The 20,146-nt window shown below is 40.9% G+C and overlaps 1 protein-coding gene across 2 annotated transcripts in view; it reads left to right on the top strand.

Annotated features, from left to right (window-relative positions):
- Nucleotides 1-290: 290 nt before the first annotated feature.
- DNAJC6 (DnaJ heat shock protein family (Hsp40) member C6) overlaps nucleotides 291-20,146 on the top strand; it is an 88,818-nt gene continuing 68,962 nt past the window's right edge. For both annotated transcript variants that reach the window (XM_050961982.1, XM_050961984.1), the window contains exon 1: nucleotides 291-512. In XM_050961982.1, the coding sequence (XP_050817939.1) occupies nucleotides 491-512 (22 nt within the window). In that variant the 5' untranslated portion in view covers nucleotides 291-490. The remainder of the gene's footprint in view (nucleotides 513-20,146) is intronic.

Raw genomic sequence — 20,146 nt, 5'->3', positions numbered from 1 at the left:
ATTGTTTAATGCAATAAGAGATTAGAATTATGATGATCTGTAGCCACAAGTATCTGCATTTCTAATCCATCTCGCTTATTAGATGCCTTCTGATTTCAAGGCTTTCTACAAAGAACACCTGTTGGGTGCTGTTTTGCCTACATGCTCCTTTATCACTGATATTTTTCCAAAGGATTTAGATTTTTTTTAAAATGAAACTTGATTCAGAACTGAATTAAGGGAAAATCCTTTGACTCCAAATCCTACTCCATGCCACATTTTAGAAAATGTGTTATGTCTGCTTACATCCTCATCCTTCCTTGCTTCTGTATAATTCTAACTATAACCCAATATCAGACACAGTTGCATACAATTATCACACATCAGTGCCCTGGCTTGATGGACATAGCCTCCATGACCTATGACTGGCCGTGAATGACAAATCAAAAGTCAGCATTTCACAAATCAGCTGGGCTTCCTGCTGATCTGCAGCAAGAGGAGGAAGAGGAGAATGAAAGAATCTGAAAATAAAGGTAAGAAAAGACCATAAAGGGAATTGCATACAATAGATGAAAAATGAGTTGGTGCATAATTAAATAAGTAGGACTGTTTACAGTACATTCTGCTGAGTAACCATTTTAAAAATGCATCCTGCATCTTTGATGCAAAGATCCCAGTAAAAAAAAAAAATGCAGTTATATAATATGCTGAGGGAAAGATTTTCGCATCAGCATCTGCTTCTGATTTCAATATATCACATATTACCATTTGATGGCAAGCTAAGATGCTGAATTTAGCAAGTGCATAGCTGAGTATTTAGTATTTGAATAACTGAAAAAACATCCCTTTTTCCACATACCTAGCTAATTACGTATTGATCATTAAAGCTTTGTTTGACTACCTAAATGTATATTTATTTTTCTCTATTGAAGGTAATATGCTCAGATGATGACATAATATTAATGTGATGTTTTCAGGTTAAAATGATAATGGCATGGTGTGATTAGTAGCTGAGTACATCTCTGTTTCCGAGGGAAAGATTAATCAGGTATATGTTTAAGAATAAAATATTTAATATAAAGAAATACAGGCATTCGGTCTTTTCAGGACATATGGTCAAACTGACCTTCATAGCTAGAAAATTTTGAAAATGATATTTCAGTTCAGAAAAGACTTTAACACTTTTTGGTTAAATGTAGTTTGCTTTGACCTTATTAGGACAGATGCAAACAAGACTTCTCTGAGAGGTGAAGGCAGAAACAAATAATAACAGAACGTCAGATATGTTTCTGAGGCTGTGAATTAAACTACCATTTTGAAGGTACATATTCCATACTGAAGTGTTTCCAGGTTCCTCAGGCTTTAAAACATGAAATGTTTTACGTCTTCCTGATATATTCTTGCCCTATATTGCTGGAATGAAAAACGCCTGCAGCACTGGAAAATTGAACCCTGTATTCAGATACTGAATTTGGATTAGGGCCTCCATCTTCTAACATCCCCTAAACTGAGGGTTTTCTCCGAGTCATAGCATAATTCAAGGGGGGAAAAAAATCAAGTAATTTAGATGGTACACACAGCATTAAGACAACACTGGCTGTGCTATATTTAGTCAGCTGTGACAGAGCCTGCTTGTTCCTAGTCCCAGAAATGTTAACAGCTGATACATGCAGTATTTTTGAGCTCTCTGTCTTTTAAGGAGGAATCAAGTTTTGCCCTTGAGTACTGGTTTTTACTGCATGTCATTGATAGTGTTCAATTCAATGTTCAATTGCTGACTGAACTAATCTGTTTCACATACGGCTTTACCCTAGTGCAGATTAATCCTGGATGTAGCCAGATAGGATAGGCCCCCAAACCTGTTCTGTTGCCTGCTGTATGTTTTTATTTCTCTCTCTCCCTCTGCCCCACAACCTTTTTGACAGAGTTGTGTATTTTTTATAAGAATTTTCTAAAACTGCTTCTGCTTGGATGAGGAACTTAACAGGAAACAGTTGTCAAAGGAAGTCAGTTTACTTTGATGGTGGAGAGAGTGTAGCATTTGAAATGCCCTGTACAGAGGATTTTTGGATCAACATTAAAGAAACTAGTCCTACAGTCTCAGAGCATATAAATAAATGATGGTGCTTTTAATCTAATATCTAATATACACTCAGGATTCTGTATCCTGACACTGTAGGTCTGTTTAGATTTCAATTATCAGTGTTAGAGCCTGTGTACTGTAGATAAGGACATAATATCTACACAACTAATGAATAATCTGGAAGTGATTACTGCTCTTGAGCCAATATGCTTTGGAAGCATTCAGAAATGTATTATCTAATGCTAAGGTATTGTGAGAATCTATTCTTCATTGTGTGTGTAACACACCTGTTAACGCTAAGGCAAAGAGAGGAGAATAAACCTCTATAAACATACATAATATAGTCTATAAACCACAATTGTAACAGTACCAGATAAATAGGGTGCCATAGTTTCCATTCACTTTAAAAATCAGATATAATGAGATGCTGATTCACCTTGGTATTTGATGCATAAGCAGCTGTGTAAAGCCACTTAAATGAAAATACCCATAAATATTATTTTATACACGCTAATTATTTATATAACAATAGCATGTAAAGGCCTCAGCAGACACTGGAGCCTCATTGTGCTAGGCTCTGCACATACTCATAGGGAGACACAGTCCCTGTCCTGAAGAGCTTGCAAACTTCATAGACAAAAATATGCAAAGAGTGGAAGAAGAGATGCAATCCCTGTGTAGTAGCTGGGGCATGGACACAGAGAGATTAAGAGAGTTGCACAAGGTCATACAGGAAGGCTGTGGCAAAGTTAGGAATTAGACCCAGATCTCCTGAAACTGGTTTTCAATTAGAAATTGAGGTTTTGGTTAAACTAAATGTCTGCAATCCATGGGATTTTTTTCATAAAAAAACAAAACATCCAGACATTTTTAAAAAAACTTTTGGCTGCATGTTTTATTATAATTTGAATTTCTGCCAAAAATATATATATTTTTCCTGTGGAAAATTTTAGATTTTTTTTTTCTGTTTTAAAACACTTTGCACAATATTTTTTTTCCCAAACAGCCCTATTCCCGAGTCCCAGTCCAATGCTGTAAGCAGACCGTCCTTCCCTGTAAGGAACTCTGGAGGTGTGCCAATAATATAGGTAGAAATTTCTATTTTTTAAAATAGAAATGTCACTTACTTTAATTCAGAAAGTCCACAGTTACCATTCTTGGAGCTGTGGGGACCTTAAAAATATGTCCCCTACAGTAGGCACCATTAACAATTCATTCACCACTCCACACTGAGTACCACAGCATCTTTTCATTTAAGTTACTGCAGGGCCTGTGGAGGTGAAAGTTAGGATTTTAATGGCAGAGCATCATCTCACTGCTGGGTAGAGTTCATCTGATTCTGACACCAACAAATTGCAACAGAGGGAATTCCCTAAGTGACCTTACCCTCTGACTCCAGTCCAGAAGAGTTGTGTTTCAACTCTTGGCCTCCCTGTTAATATGTGTATGTGGCTGTGACTCCTTGAACATGTGCTGGAGATTTAGCAACATCCTGGAGATGACACAGAAGTGGGAGGGAACTGTTTGAGGCCAAATACGTTTGTTTAACTAGAACTTTCGAAAACCTCCTGCTGGTCCCTGTTTTGCTATTAGCTAAGATAGAGTCACATGACCTTATCGGAAAAGACACACCTCAGATGATGGTAACTAATGTTGCTGAAATTTTAAGGCAAGGTCACTTTTAAAGCATATAGGAAATCAGGTAATGTGGTATATAGGGCAAGAGACCATCTTTTTTACACCCTGATCCCACAGGATTTCCTGTAGTTGAAAAAATTAAGCATGTGCATAAATATTTGCAGGATTGGGACTTTAAATGATCATGAACATAGAGTTTGAATCTAAAGACTGTCTCAGATAGTTGTGTGAACTAGGCCCCTCAAAGTTAACTTTCAGGATTGATCTAATTAAATGTCTCGCATCCCAACTGGTAGCAAAGAAACAGAAGTGTATTTATCTGGAGAACTGGATTTTCTGAGAGATTCAAGCCTTTTACTCAGCCCTGTTCTTCACCATATCAGTCAACTCTCAGGGAAAGGCAAAGTCAAATCCCGTGGCTCAACAACATTTTCATTGATTCACTTAACCAGGTGTGAAAGGCAAACGTGACTTCATATCTTTGTGAGAAGTGAATCCCCTCTGCTGGACAAAGCCTACTTTCATTTAAATGGTCTTGATGTTCTTTTAGTGTACAACATCCAAATACATCTCAGGAATGCAAGCTAAGACAGGTCACAGGGCAGACTCCAAATCTTTGTAATCCACAAAAGGATCATTTAAACACTGAGTGAGCTCAGTGCTGAACAAAACAGAGGATGACGTGGGTCCTGGTTTTCATTTACACTAAGGCAGGGGTGGGCAAACTACAGCCCGCGGGCCAGATCCGGCTTGCCAGCCTTTTTAATCTCGCCCTTGATCTCCTGCAGTGGAGTGGGTTCTGGGGCTTGCCCAGCTCCGGCGCTCCAGCTAGGGAGCAGGGTCAAGGGCTGCTCCCAGAACCAGCAGCATAGCCCCATTCTGGCACCTATGCGTAGGGGCAGCCAGGGGGCTCCAATCTTGGTGCTTCCCCCGCCCCAAGTGCCACCACTGCAGCTCTCACTGGCCAGGAACTGTAGCCAATGGGAGCTGCAGGGGCGGTGCCTGTGGACAGGTGAAACGAAGCAGGGACATGTTGCTGCTTCTGGGAGCCGCTTGAGATAAGCGCCGCCTGGAGCCTGCACCCCCTGCGCTCTTCCCGTGCCCAGCCCCCTGCCCCAGCCCTGATTCCCCCTCCCACCCTCTGAACCCCTCGATCCCAGCCTGGTGCACCTTCCTGCACCCCAAACCCCTCATCCCCAGCCTCACCGCAGAGTCTGCACCCGAAACCAGCGTCCTCACCCCCTCCTGCATCCCAGCCCCAATGTTGTGAGCATTCATGGCCTGCCATATAATTTCTATTCCCAGATATGGTCCTTGGGCCAAAATGTTTGCCCAGCCCTGCACTGAGGTCTCTGTACTCCACTTTGGCAGTATAAAGGGGCCTCTAAGTGTGCACAAATGACATTTACACCCATCTGAATGTCCTTTACACTACCACAGGGGGATAAAGGGGCCTCAAAGTACATCTGCACTGCAAATGAACATATGATTGTAGTGCAGGTAGGTATTAGCTTTAATCTAGCTACACTGGTAACGGTGATAGCGAGAAAGAGGCAGAGTGGGTTTCAGGGCCGGCTCCAGCTTTTTTGCCGACCCAAGTGGTGAAACGAGGGGGGGCAGAAATAAATAAAGCTGCAATTGGTGGCACTTTGGCAGCAGCTCTACCACGCTGCTTCATTCTTCGGCGGCAATTCGACGGCGGGTCCTTTGCTCCAAGAGGGACTCACTGCCGAATTGCCACCAAAGACCCTTTCCATTGGCTGCCCCAAGCACCTGCTTCCTTCTCTGGTGCCTGGAGCAGGCCCTGGTGGGCTTCAGAGTGGACTACTACCTACTCCAGTACGAGTTCACTGAGAACTCTGGTTATGTATTTGGATTGCTGACCCATGCTGGGATCAATGCTACTACAGTTACCTGTGCTAGCTAAACTAAAACTAGCACCAGTGTGCCTACCTGCTCTACAGATCTAACTTCATGAGGGTTCATCTTGCGATGCCAAAAGTTGTTCCCATTCCAATGAGCGAAAATGTTTCTTCAGTGGATTTGCACAAGTTATTCTTCCACAACTACATGCTACTGTGTATTTTGACAGGAACAGATTGGGAGAGGGTGCAACCCAAACAGTAGCAGAGGGGTGGACAGGTGAATAACTACTTTGGAGGTAGTGGAGAGAGGAGTAACAATTTTGAGCCGCAAAATTCCATCCACTAGAGCAGATGCATGGGCTGTCTATGAGTGCTGAAGATTTGGGGTAGGGGCCATCTTTGTTCTGTTTGTACAGCATGTTGCACAAGGGGGCTCTGGGCGCTGCCGCAGTAAGCAATGGGATCCTATAAGGGAGCAGAGAACCTTTTATGAAGAAAACAGTGATAGGGTGGGTTACTACAGATAGCAAGCCTTGAAATGTTTGGTCCAGCTACAGTCACACCATAGCTCATGGGCAAGACTTCACTTGTGAACCTGTTAAAGGAAAACTGTCAGTTTTGAAATAATATTGAGGGGAATCCATGAAATGTTCTTACTTGCATTAGCATTTAAGGCCCCACAGTCCTGTAAGCTGATCCTGTCTCTGGAGGACCCAGGCACCAGCACCGAGCCTCACTGAAATCAGTTACCAGAGGGGTAGCTGTGTTAGTCTCTAGCCACAAAACCAACAAGGAGTCCGGTGGCAACTTAAAGACTAACAGATTTATTTAGGCATAAGATTTTGTGGGTAAAAAACCCACTTCTTGCGGAAAAGTGGGGATTTTTACCCACAAAAATTATGCCCAAATAAATCTGTTAGTCATTAAGGTGCCACCGGACTCCTCGTTGTTTTACTGAAATCAGTGAGGCTTCATGTAGGCACAGGGATCCACCTTCACAGATAATCCCCCAGGATTAGCACCTCAGCCTGTGAAAACAGAACTGTTTACAAAGGAATTTTAAAGTTTTGCTTTGCTCTTTTTACTGCGAATGCAGATTGTTTCCTTTGCATTTCACTCAGGTTGGAAAATGAAAATAGACTAGTCCGTTTGACTTCGATTTTCCTTTTCTATGGCACTGCAGCGAAGGGGGTTTTATAAACCCTTCAGGGAAACATTTAAAACCAATAAAATGAAAACAACCCATTTCACTGAAATAGGTATTTTAAAAAGCAATGGAAGCTTCTGAGCGTTAGGTTTTCCAAACCCTTGATTTCACATAACCTAAACATGGAGCATAAGTTGATTTGAAGATGCCCCTTTGAATGTGGCCTGCATACTGGAGGGAGCATCAGTGGCTCTAAGAACTTGCTTCTTCCCCACCACTGGAAATTTAAAAGACATAAGGAATATAAACAGCTTATCCACATGTGTTCCTTCCCTTTATGAAGCAAAAGGGAGAGAGTGGAAAGAGAGATGGAACAAAAGGTGGGAGAAGGAAAGTGTCAGGAGAAAGACAAAGCAGAGGAAAAGGAAATTTTACCAAGAAAGATGTAGCCTGGTATGTGTGTATAGGTACATTTGTAGCACAACTAGTGGATTCATTGCCATTGCCTTCCAGCCCCGTTGCTGGTTACTACTTCTACTTTTGTGGGTTTGCCTTTTTTTCTAACACTCCTAGTCGTGTTGTCGCCTCTTCCTTGCTCTGTGTCTTTCTTTGGAGGTAAAGGAAATGTGCTTCTTGGGACATTTCCTATTGGACTTTCTGACAAACCCATCTAATAATTTCTGGTCTATTGCTGAATATTATCAGGTAACATCACCATTTGGGACAGTTCTGCAAGGTCAACTGAGTAAATGAGTCAAGGAAGCTGATGAAATGAAGGGGTAAGGAGGGACCCTCTCTTTGCCCCCTTATGTACAGCTTTGCATAGTTATTGCAGACTGAGATGCAGTGCGGCTCAGTGGGTAGGACACCAGATTGGGAGTCAGGAGACCTGGGTTGTGTTACCAGCTCTGCCACTGGCAAGTCACTTCAACTCTTTATGCGTCTATGTTCCCTTTGACTCCTTGTCTGTTTCAAGGGTAAGTCTTTGGGGGCATGGACTGTCTCTTTCTCTGCGTTTTATAGTGCCTAGCACTATGAGGTCCTGATCTCAGCTGAGGCCTCTTGGTACCACCTCACCATACAAATAATGATAGGCTAGATGCAATATGGGTTAATATCAGCAACTGCCAGGGTGGTAGGATATAAAACTTGATGGAATAATAATCTGATACATTTTGTCTAAATTTTCATTATAACATTTTATAGACTAAGAGTTTTTCTCCTTGACTTCATCACAGCTAGTGGGGTGCAGGTGGCCTGATTTCTTTTCACAGGTACTGAGTAATAAAGCCAATGAGACCTGAAAGTTCCTAACACATCTAAAATCAGGTCATGAGGATTTTTGGACACACAGTGCTGACTGCATCAAATGACATTTGAACAAATATGCTCAGGGATCTCAAATATATGCAAAAGGAAATCTATTAGGTTCTTGGTTTTTAAACTTTTCTTTAAAAAAGAAATTACTTTTTTAAATAAACCCAATTTTTTTATTTATAAATATTTTTCTCTTAAATGAACCAAAACTGTTTCAGTAATATTTGTGCCCTAAACTGAACATTACAGTAGAAGGAATTGAAATTATCCAGTGGTAACTCATTCGTTGATATTTCTAAAAGGCAGCTTGATGTTTTTAATCTTTATTTTAGCTAGTTGCACTGTTTCATTGAGAATGATCCCTTTTAAAAAAAGAAATTCAAGTGCTGCAAAGTTATACTTTTTTGCAAAAACTGATTCCCAAATTCTTGCGTTGTTGTTGCTCTTCTAAGCACAACTGAAAAACCCTATAATGCAACATGCAGCTAGTATGTAAGACATTTATTTATACACAAAATGGCTGATTAATCTTTGTGACTCACTGCTGCACAATACTGAGGCAAATAGCTGAGTAAGTTGAATAGGAATTTTCCAAAGCACTCCGCATTGACCTAATTCTGCTCCTGTTAAAATCAATGGTAAAACTCCCACTGACTTTAATGGGAACACAATTAGGCCAACGGCGAGTGCTTCTAAAATTCTCATCCTTCACAAATCTAGTCGGATAGTTAGGGGTGCTTTAAGATAAGCACAAAGCGGTTAAGTGGTGTGGCCAAGGAGCCACAGTCTGCAGAACAAAATGCGTATCTTCTAATTCTACATCTTGTACTTAGACCAGCAGGTCATACCTCCTCTCCAATGTTTTAACAAGATTAAAATATGACTACAACCCTTCAAAATTCAGACAAACAAAATCAATTAATGAGGTCTAATATCAAAACAAGGAAAGAAAGGTTTGGGGAGGAAGATTATAATAATTATGGGGCCAACACTGGTCATACTAGAAAACCTTGGAATGCTGAGAAATTTTTTTTAGCAGGAAATGAGGAAGGAAGATCTGTCAAGGGGATAGATCTGCATATGGTAGAGCCTTCCATAGTGAAGGTAAGACTTAATGAAGGGTACTGTCTGAGGGCAGATAACAATTGAGACAAGGCTCAAGGAGGCCCATAGGGAAAGACAACTGGAAGAGTTTCAGATTCAGATGTATTGTTTTAAAGATTCTTAGTAGAGCTGGGCCAACTATTCAGAATGTGATTTTTGATTAAACTAGCCCTTTGCTCTTTTCATGACTCATTCTTGTTCAGATGCAGATTTTTACAAACTTTGTTCAAAATTATTTGACAGATAGTTTAGACAAACATTTCTGTCTGTAGATTAGTTGTAAACTACTTGCCAAGAAAGGCTTAAGTGAGCAGCCTCCTAGCACAAACACCATAAGTCACATGGGAATGAATCTGCTCCCTGACTGACTCACTCTCAAACCCACAAAATACTTTCAGGATGGCTGAATGAACACTTCTGGTGCAAGTATTTGAGTGAGTACAATTGCAAATGTGTTTGTGACTTTCTTTCTTTCGCTGAATATTCTTGCTAACCCAAGATCAGACACAAATGTTTGTGGAAAACTAATAAGAATAGTGACTTCATGGCTTAAATGTTTGTAAATATTTTTGAGGTATTTGATCTGCTCCAATAAACATCAACAAGGCTTTTGAGATCCCCGTTTGTTTTATACTTTGCTACAGTAGCACTCCTGGCTTCATCTGACATGGGAAGACAAATGTTTAATGCATGAATTAAATGTCTCAATGTTCAAAGCAGATATGAAACATTTCTCACCTCTGCATTTACCTTTCACTAGAGATGGGTGAAACAGGAACAGCAAATCAAATTGTTTTGAATTTCATCAGGAGGAGAACAAGGATTCAGATCACCAGCTCCTACCTAGCCCTTATCGTTTGGTACTAGATTGGAACCAAAAGAAAAAGGGACCTATTTTCCAGTGACAAACTTTCCAAAACTTAAAATTTTCCTGAAAACACTATTCATGGACTAAGCCTGGGAGTAGTGTATCTGCATAAATATTATTGGACAATGTATAGCATCTCCCCAGTGATTAATGAAGCCTCTGAACACCACACGAAGGAGAGGCGTATCAGCCCTGATTTACAGATGAGGAAACTGAGCTACAGAGAAGTTAACCGAGTCATCCAGTGTCATACACACATTCTGTGTCAGAATCGGGAACAGAATCCAGATAGACTGACTCCTGTTCCTATACCTTAACCATGAGACTCTGCTTCTTCATATTATGTATGACTAAATATAGCTTCTACCACAAGAGTGTTAGGTGTCCATTCAGATAGGATGGTGCCTGTATCCATATTTTATCAGTTAGCTGCATGTCTGCAGGAGCATAAGTTAGTGTTGCAATCTCTTGGCATGACAGGGACCCCACTCCATACAAAGTTCCTCAATGAAGGTGTGGATTGGACATAAGAATTCTGGGTAAGGCTTCTAGGAGATATATATTGGAGACATCTGCAGCTGATCTAGAAGGCTGTATGCTCTCTAGAATCCACCTGTATCTGACTAGTTTGAAGGAAAGTTATCAAAGGCCAGCTCGTGAGAGACTGCTAAAAATGAAGGCAGCTGCTGGAGCCTATGCTAGAGCTCCCACTGGTGGACTGGCACTGGTGGTAGTGTAATAGTGACAATAGATTTGAATATAAAAGTAGACACTACTTACTGGTGCAGAGGGAACTGATGACAGAGGCCCATACAGTGTTAGAATGAAGAAACAAGGACACTGTACAGCCATAATTCAGATCAGAATGGACTTGGTTTTGATGGTTTGGCTATGACCTGTAACATAACTTTAACATATACAATCTGTGTTTAATTTAACAATACAGTTTTTTTAATGGTACAGTAAACATCGTTTGGTAGAAATTACATTTTATGTAAAGCAGTTTGTTGTGGAAAGGCTCTATGGACTTCCGTGGTGATACACACTTCTACAGAAAATGTCTTCAAAATATACTTTGCAAACCCTTTCTGGAGTCAGCTACTGCACAGCAATTGCTGATTTCTTTCCCACGTACAAATGAGAGAGTGAGCGAGAAATGCTCTCTCTTCGGCAAATACAGCATAAAGGTGAAGTGCAGACTGAAATTAACTAGAAACAACTTTTCAAATGAGAGGACTTACAGAAATAATTTTGTGCAGAGGTAAGGATAGTTTAATAGAAAAAAATCTAGGGAATATATGAGACGGCAAACTAGCGTGACAAGAGGGGAACGAAGGAGAAGGAGAGCAAAGAATAATAAAGGAGAAGCATGAAAACAGGAAAAAGTGGAAAACCATCATTTTTGTGGAGAGGAACATTCCAAACGGTACTGTAATAGGCAATCCTATTGTATTTCTTACAAGAGATGAACCAATAGATCTAAAGCTCCTTTACACTGATTTTATTACTAGCATTCGATTGTTATATCAGTATTCCATGTATATGGACAAAGGGATATAAACTGGTCACTAAGAAGTTTAGACTTGAAATTAGATGAAGGTTTCTAACCACCAGAGGAGTGAAGTTCTGGAACAGCCTCCCAAGGGGAGCAGTAGGGGGCAACAAACCTAAGTGGTTTCAAGACTGAGCTTGATAAATTTATGGGGGGATGATATGATGAGACAGTCACAGATTGGCTACATGCCATTGTAGGCAGCTAGCAGTAAATATCTCCAATGGCTGGTGATGGAACACTAGATGGGGAGGGCTCTGAGTCACTACAGAGAAATCTTTCCCAGGTGTCTGGCTGGTGGGTTTTGCCCACATGCTCAAGGTCTAACTGATCACCATATTTGGGGTTGGGAAGGAATTTTCCCCAGGTCAGATTGACAGTTACTCTGGGGATTTTTCGCCTTCCTCTGCAGCATGGGGCACGGGTCACTTGCAGGTTAAACTAGTGTAAATGGTGGATTCTCTGTAACCTGAAGTTTTTCAACCACGATTTGAGGATTTCAGTAACTCAGCCAGAGATTAGGGGTCTAACAGGAGTAGATGGGTGAGGTTCTGTGGCCTACAATGTGCAGGAGGTCATACTAGATGATCACGATGGTCCCTTCTGACCTTAAAGTTTGAGTCTGAGTATAATTGTAATTAATTTATAGGCATGTGTTCTCAGTCTGTACATGTTGTTTTGATACAGTCTACCATTCAGGTATTTCCATAGTTTGATGGCAATTTTGTTACCCATAAAATGTCATAAATGGGCATAGCTCCTTGTACCAGAGAACTCATAATCTAAGGCCTTGGCCATGTGATCAGATCTTTGTGGGAGGGGCTCTCTACAGCCCACCGAAGTCCATAGAACTCTGCATAGGCCTAGGATCTGCCCACGTTAAATGGTTTGCAGATTCGGGGCCTGAGTTTAGACAGAGTAAAATTTTCTAACACGCCTAATTGACTTTGGAGCCTAAGCCCCATTTTCAGGCAGGACTTGTCAACACAACTTAGGCACTTTTGAAAATGTTTCTGATAGTACAATGGAAAAGGGTGACATGAATGTGGGTTAGGTAGAGCTGACCAGGAATTTTCCAGTGAAACATTTGTTGGAAAATGCCAATTCATGTAACCCAACAGTTTGATTTCAACAATCTTCTGCCAAACACAGGCACCTTTCTACTAGAAACCTGCCTGGTTTCCTCCCACCTCACTTGCTAGGTTGCTGGTGAGCCTGGACTGCCAGAGTCCGCAGCTTCTGGCAGCTGCAGACTGTCTTAGGGCTAGGGCTTCCAGCTTCCTGCTATGCAGCTAAGAGCCTGGGAGTCCTAGCACAAGCCATCAAATAATAATTCAAATAAAGGCACATCTTACTACTGCCACAAAGGGCTACATAATATGCAGGTGATGGAGCTCAAGTCCCGTGCAGCAGCGGTATAGCTCTGAGATGGGTGCATATAAAATATGTGCTATTCCAGCATTCACATAGGGCCCTGAGAAACGGAATTGATGTGCATGAGTGGAACTAATATGTCCAGTTGGGAGGTTTTAATTTTATTTTTAAATAAAAAAAAAACAAAATAGTATTTTCTAGTGTTCAAGGGGCATCCAACTGTTTGTATAACAATGAAGTTATCTACAGTGCTAAATTATAGCTGAAGAAGAAAATTGTCATGCTTTGTTATATATTTTTTTAAAGGGTGTAAAAAAATGATTGCTTCGGTAATGACCACTACTAGAGACAGAGTTTTTGAAATAGTCTGAAAGAGAATGTAAACCCAGTCTTGGACTCTAATTCTGTAAGGTATCAAGAACTGGCAGCCAGTGTCTCAGCAGATTGGACCTTTAACATGTAAATGATGCAGTGCAGATACCAAAGAGATGAATGGAGTATTAGAGTAAAAAGGTTAGATTAGGTAGCCTTATTAATGCTAGCAAGGATTCTGCTAGCTTTCCAAAAATTATGAATCTTAACTATGCTAAATTCTTGCAGTCTAACTACACTAAACATCAAAATAACAAAATGGGAATCGAAGGAATACAATCCCTCACTATCTAATATGTACTAGCTACTATGCTATAGATTCTAAGTACCTTAAATATTTAACAAGGGGAAAGCTATCTTTGCGACTCTCCTCTTACCTTTATTAAACTAAGTATTTTCACTAAGGGGAGTTCTCTTCCTTGGAGGATGGCACAGATCTTACATGCTTAAAACCACTAGACTATAATAACTGCATGATGCATGGGATGGGTTGCCAGATTAAGGGCATCATCCAGCAAACCTTTACTCATGTGGGTAAGTCCCATTGAGTTCAGTGTGACTTTTTGCTTGAGCTAGGACTTCTCATTGAATAAGCATTTCCAGGGATGAATTCCAAGTACAGCCACTGTGCACTTCAGAATCTCAAAATTTGAGTCACAGGTATCCAAGAGCAGAATTGCTGTAAGGATTCTACCTTTTGACATCTGCCTTCTACATTCTTTGCTCTCCTGGGCCTTGCCTCTTAATGCTGCAGACACTAATTCCTTTAGTGGTTTGGGTAACCCTTAGGCTGCAGCAGTTTGCCATAAATAGGGCTGCTTTAATGACCACCAATTTGCTTATTCCCTTTTTGCTCATATGTCCTCAAATAAAAAATGTTGTGACACAAGAAATCCATGGAAAGAGCCTCATTAGGCCTCATTGACTGAAACTGAAATGGGATTAGTAGCTGGAGCCACTTCAGAGATGCTGAAAGAAAAATCTGAATATACTTTAATGAGCTTCATTCACAGGGCATTTGATAGAAATATGTGCTATCTGTTGGAATAACCAGAGAGGGTCATATCAATGAAAACCTGAGGACACATAATATGGAAAAACTGCATTCTTTGTATAGACTACATTCCACAAAACACAGGTATATTAAACATCAATGTAAATCCAGCCTCATTTGGTACCTGATCCAGTGCCCCCTGAAGTGAGTGGAAAGGTTTTTGCTTTGGATGAGGCTGTCAGGATCTGATTCTTCTCCAATCACAGGGAGTTTTTCTATTGACTTCAGTGGGAGCAGGATGCCCCTTAATGCATAGAACAACATTTGGTGACTAGTTCAAAATGTTTTGAAATATGTGAATATTTCAACAGTGCCCCCAAAAGTTCACTAACTTGGTTTAACTAGGGTAAAACAGAATAATGAATAAAATATACTTTTCAAAGGAACTGAATGTAGTAATCAAAGCAACAATTAGTGCATGTTGCAAAACTATTTTCCTTAAATTACACATCTTTCGTTCAACTATCTTTTTTCTAAATATAAAATTTAGTCACAAACTTCAACCATAAATTTTTGTAGCTAGGGTGAAGCTGGCTTTGTTCTGATTCCCAGTTCCTATTGCATGTGTATTATTATTCTGAACTACATTGTTGAAAGAAACAAAAACATATCTTAAACAGCATTTAGAGCCAATTTAATTAACTAATTGAGAATACAAATGAGTTACACTTTCAGGAAAACTTTCTTGTACATTACAGAATAGACTAATAAAAGGGAATGACTATCCTATGTAAATACTATATTGATACATGCAATTTTTTATATATTTAAAGGGGATAGAGTCCAGTGAAATAGTCAGATATGAAATTAGCTAGCCTTATTTAGAGTTGCCATAGACTTGAATCAGTTCTCCTCAGGCGTCACTCACAGCCCTCCCCTCTATAAGGTCTGGTCTATGCTGGGGTGGGGAATTGATCTAAGTTATGCAACTTCAGCTACATGAATAACATACCTGAAGTCAATGTACTTAGATCGACTTGCCGTGGTGTCTTCACCACGGTGAGTCTGCTGCTGCTCCCCCGTTGACTCCGCCTGCACTTCTCGTGGCGGTGGAGTACAGGAATCGATGGGAGAGCACTTGGGGTTTGATTTATCATGTTTAGACTAGACACAATAAATCGACCCCCACTGGATCGATCGCTTCCTGCCAATCCAGTGAATAGTGTAGACATACCATAACAGGACCATGAACTCTTTCAGAAAACACTGCAAAAATAGAATTTGGTATTTTTGAATAAAGAAAACAGAAATAAATCCACTTTGATTGTACAAACTTTCACAATCATTCAGGATTTAATGTGAGGTGTGTCTCTCAGCACTTCATGGATCCAAACAAATACATGAGTTTTGCTCTACTGGATATTCAGATTGGTTTCTTGTTAACATATTTCTCACATGACGCATATTGGCAAGATTTGCTCTCTGCATTTTACTTCATACAGTATTTTAACACAATATAATGAAGGGGCAGAACTTATACATACCTACCGCAGAATTAGTTTTGATTTTCATTCCAAATTACATACCTTTGGAGATGGTGTCCTTTATAACATATCTTTGGAGATGGTGTCCTTTATTTTGTCACTTTCAAACTTATGTGTTCTCCTGCATAGGTGCATCTGTGGCCTAGAATCTTCTCTACCCAGCAATATAGCATTTGAGGAGTTATATAATCAATAGTATATGACGAGTTATGATTGTACCAGCTGCCCACTCTCCTGGTGTGTTAAGCATAAGGTTGAAAGCCAAGTGTTTTTAATAACTCAGATTGTGGGAATTGCAATAGAGTTTCATCTCGGCATTACTGCTTTCATGACTACTGCTTTAGAGGAAAACACAATTTGTTTTAATTTGTTTTGCTATGTCCAAATAGTGATGAAACAACAAGAAGGGCAGGATGTGGGTAGGCCCAGATGTAAAGCAATAACACTGCTTGGTTGCTTTGGCAGGCTGTGCAAGCTTCATGGTGGCTAAGCTTTTTAGATCACTACAAACGGAAATGACTAAAACACGAACTACCTTGGGTGCTTAAAATATAAATGCAGAGTAACATTTGACTATTGTATTGTTCAAGGACAAACCTCTGTGTTATACAGTGAGAAATCCACCTACACAAATGTCTAAAAATAAATTGGGCAGAGCAAACAGAAGACAGGCTAGCAATTAATGATAAAAATCAAACATTTCAAGTTGACACCACCCGTTCTAACCTAGTCTAGGCTGGCGATCTCTGCATCTAGATACTCACATAGGCTTCAGCACTGTAGTCAGTATCTGAGCTCCTCACAATCATTAATGGATTATATTCAGGCAACACCCTTGTGAAGTAGGGAAATGTACCCATTTTTTACAGATAGGGAAGAGAGATTAAGTGATTTGCCCAAGGTCACACCAGAAGTCTGTATCTGAACCAAGAACTGAACACAGGTCTTCTGAGTCCCAGGGCTTCTACAAACCAGCACTTATGTTGGTATAACCTTGTCAAGGTTTTTTTCCCCCACTTTGAACTTTAGGGTACAAAAAGTGGGGACCTGCATGAACACTTTTAAGCTTAACAACTAGCTTAAATCTGGTACGCTGCCACCAGCCAGAATTTAGTGTCTGGCACACTTTCTGTTCCCCCAAAACCTTCCCTAGGGAACCCAGACCCAACCCCCTTGGGTCTTAAAACAAGGAAAAATTAACGATCCCCTCCTTCCCCCCCCCAGACTTTCCCCTCCCTGGGTTGCCTTGAGAGGCTTCACACCGATCCAAACTCCTTGGATCTTAAAACAAGGAGGAATTAACCATCCACCCTCTTTTTCCCCCACCAATCCCTGGTGAGTTCAGACTCAATTCCTTGGATTTTTTCTTTCTTTAATTAAAAGCTATCTCTGTAAAATCAGGATGGAAGATGCTTTACAGGGTACTCAGATTCATATAGACTAGAGGGACCACTCCCACAGCCTTAGATTCAAAGTTACAGCAAACAGACGTAAAAATCCTTCCAGCAAAAAGAAACATTTACAAGTTGAGAAAACAAACATAAGACTAATCCGCCTTGCCTGGCTACTACTTACAATTTTGAAACATGAAAGACTGATTCAGAAAGATTTGGAGAACCTGGAATGATGTCCCGTCCCTCTCAGTCCCGAGAGCGAACAATGAACCAAACAAAAAGCACAAACAAAGACTTCCCTCCACCAAGATTTGAAAGTATCTTGTCCCCCTATTGGTCCTCTGGTCAGGTGTCAGCCAGGTTTACTGAGCTTCTTAACCCTTTACAGGGCAAAGAGACATTAACCCTTAACCATCTGTTTATGACAAACCTGTTTTGCTCAGGGATGTATAAAAGCCACCCGCAAGTCATGTAAATTACATCGAACTAAGCACCGAAGTTTATAGCGCTATGTCAGTGGGAGAGCTTCTCCCATTGACATAGCTACCACCACTCGCAGAAGTGGATTTATTTTGCTGATGGGAGAGCTCTCTGCTGTTGGCACAGAGTGTCTGCACTAGCAGCACTACAGTGGCACAGCTGCAGTGATTCTAGTGTAGTCTGGCCCCAGTCCAGCATACCAACACTAGGCCATCCTTCCTATCCTGCATAGGTCTCATCAGATGGGTTCTTGGTCTGTATGAAATCAGTTTGGGTCATCCAATCCACATCACAAAATCCACCATCACAGTAGGCATGAACTAGCCATTTGTTTGGCAGCCTCAGCACAGAAGGATCTGCATTACGGTAACCCTAAAACTGGGCTAAAGCACATATTCAGGACAGTGGCACTGTCAACACGAAGAGAATAAACTTAGGGATTCGGGATTTCATGGTCCAGGACTATCAAATAAGCACCTTCTACAAACAAAACAAACTCTCCTAAAATATATTTGGGAGTGGAGAGGAAGGGAAGAGGGAGAGAGCCAACATTTAAACAAATTATTTTTGTCTCTGAAAACATCTGCTTGCTCTGAAAACATCTGCTCAATGTGCAGTGGCAGTCAAAAAATCGAACAGAATGTTGGGAATCATTAAGAAAGGGATAGATAATAAGACACAAAATATCATATTGTTGCTACATAAATCCATGGTATGCCCACATCTTGAATACTGTGTGCAGATGTGGTCACCCCATCTCAAAAATGATAGATTGGATTTGGAAAAGGTTCAGAAAAGGGCAACAAAAATGATTAGGGGTATGGAACAGAAGCCATACGAGGAGAGATTAGTAAGACTGGGACTTTTCAGCTTGGAAAAGAGATGACTAAGGGTGGATACAATAGGTCTATAAAATCATGACTGGTGTGGAGAAAGTAAATAAGGAAGTGTTATTTATTCCTTCTCAGAGCACAAGCACTAGGGGAGACCAAATGAAATGAATAGGCAGCAGGTTTAAAACAAACAAAAGGAAGTATTTTTTCCACACAATGCACAGTCAACCTGTGGAACTCCTGCCAGAGGGTGTTGTGAAGGCCAAGACTATAACAGGGTTCAAAAAAGAACTAGATAAGTTCACGGAGACGGGGTGGCCCTAGACTAGCTGCTAGCAACTGGTGCCCCAGGCAGGACCGGCAGTAAAGTTTTTCGCGCCCTAGGCGCATGGCCATTTCGCCGCCCTGCGCGCCGCTCCTGCAGCTCCAGTGGAGCTGCCGCAGCCATTTCTGCAGAGGGTCTGTTGGTCCGCGGCTCTGGTGGAGCTGCCGCAGCCATTTCTGCGGAGGGTCCGTTGGTCCACAGCTCCGGTGGAGCTGTCAAAGCCGTGCCTGCGGGAGGTCCACTGGAGCCGCGTGGGACCAGCGGACTGTCCGCAGGCATGCCTGCGGCAGCTCCACCGGAGCCACGGACCAACAGACCCTCTGCAGGCATGACTGTGGCAGGTCCACCAGAGCGGCCTGCCACCCCCCCGCCAAAATGCCGCCTCCCAAAAATTCTGGCGCCCTAGGCAATTGCCTAGTTCGTCTCAATGGAAGCGCCGGTCCTGGCCCTAGGCAAACCATGCAACCAGCACCCCCATCTCCAAATCCTAAGGGCAGATCTAGGCTGAGGTTTTTGGTAAACTGGGAAACATTTTTCTCCTTTTTTCCTTTTAATGTTTTTTAAGGGTTTTTTTTTTTAAACAGAGGCTTAATTATTCGGTTTGTCCATCTGTCCATCTGTCGAACCAATGTTTCTGAGATCAGATAAAATAGAGACATGAAATTTTCAGAATAGATTTGTATATGACAGCTGGATGATATTTCAGTCTGATTTCAAATAAAAATGCATTAAAATGGATTAATTATTTTTATTATTACAAATCCAAAATCATCCATTACATTATCCTGCTTTAACTGCCATTGCCACCACATCCAATATAGAAAGAAATAAGAAAACTCTTCAATGAACTTTAACCTGTATTTACAAAACACTCCTAATAAAAAACACTGTGCTATTAAAACATTACTTTTTCTTGCTTTAAGTTTTGAAAATTCAGTCACTAGTTCTTTTAGATCCAGTTTTCCACCTATTTCATGCTCTACTGACATTGTGGCAAGTCCAACAAGTCTCTCTTGCACCACTGTTGAATGCAGATATGTTTTTATCAATTTTAAGTTTGAGAAGCTATGTTCTCCATTAGCTATGGGAACTGGCAAAGTTAAAAGAATGTGTAGAGCTATAAAAATGCTTGGAAAACTGTGAGTTTATTTTCACAAACAAACAAACTTCAGTACTTCTTCAGGAGTGGAATGTTTCTTAAGTTTCTTGAAAAAGCCCGAAGCTCACTACGCAAATCTGTAGCATCAATGTCTTTTGAGTTTTCATAAGTCAATGCC

Source organism: Gopherus flavomarginatus, chromosome 7 (genome assembly GCF_025201925.1).
Source record: "Gopherus flavomarginatus isolate rGopFla2 chromosome 7, rGopFla2.mat.asm, whole genome shotgun sequence".
NCBI lineage: Eukaryota > Metazoa > Chordata > Testudines > Testudinidae > Gopherus > Gopherus flavomarginatus.
This window is presented reverse-complemented; position numbering and strand designations above follow the sequence as displayed.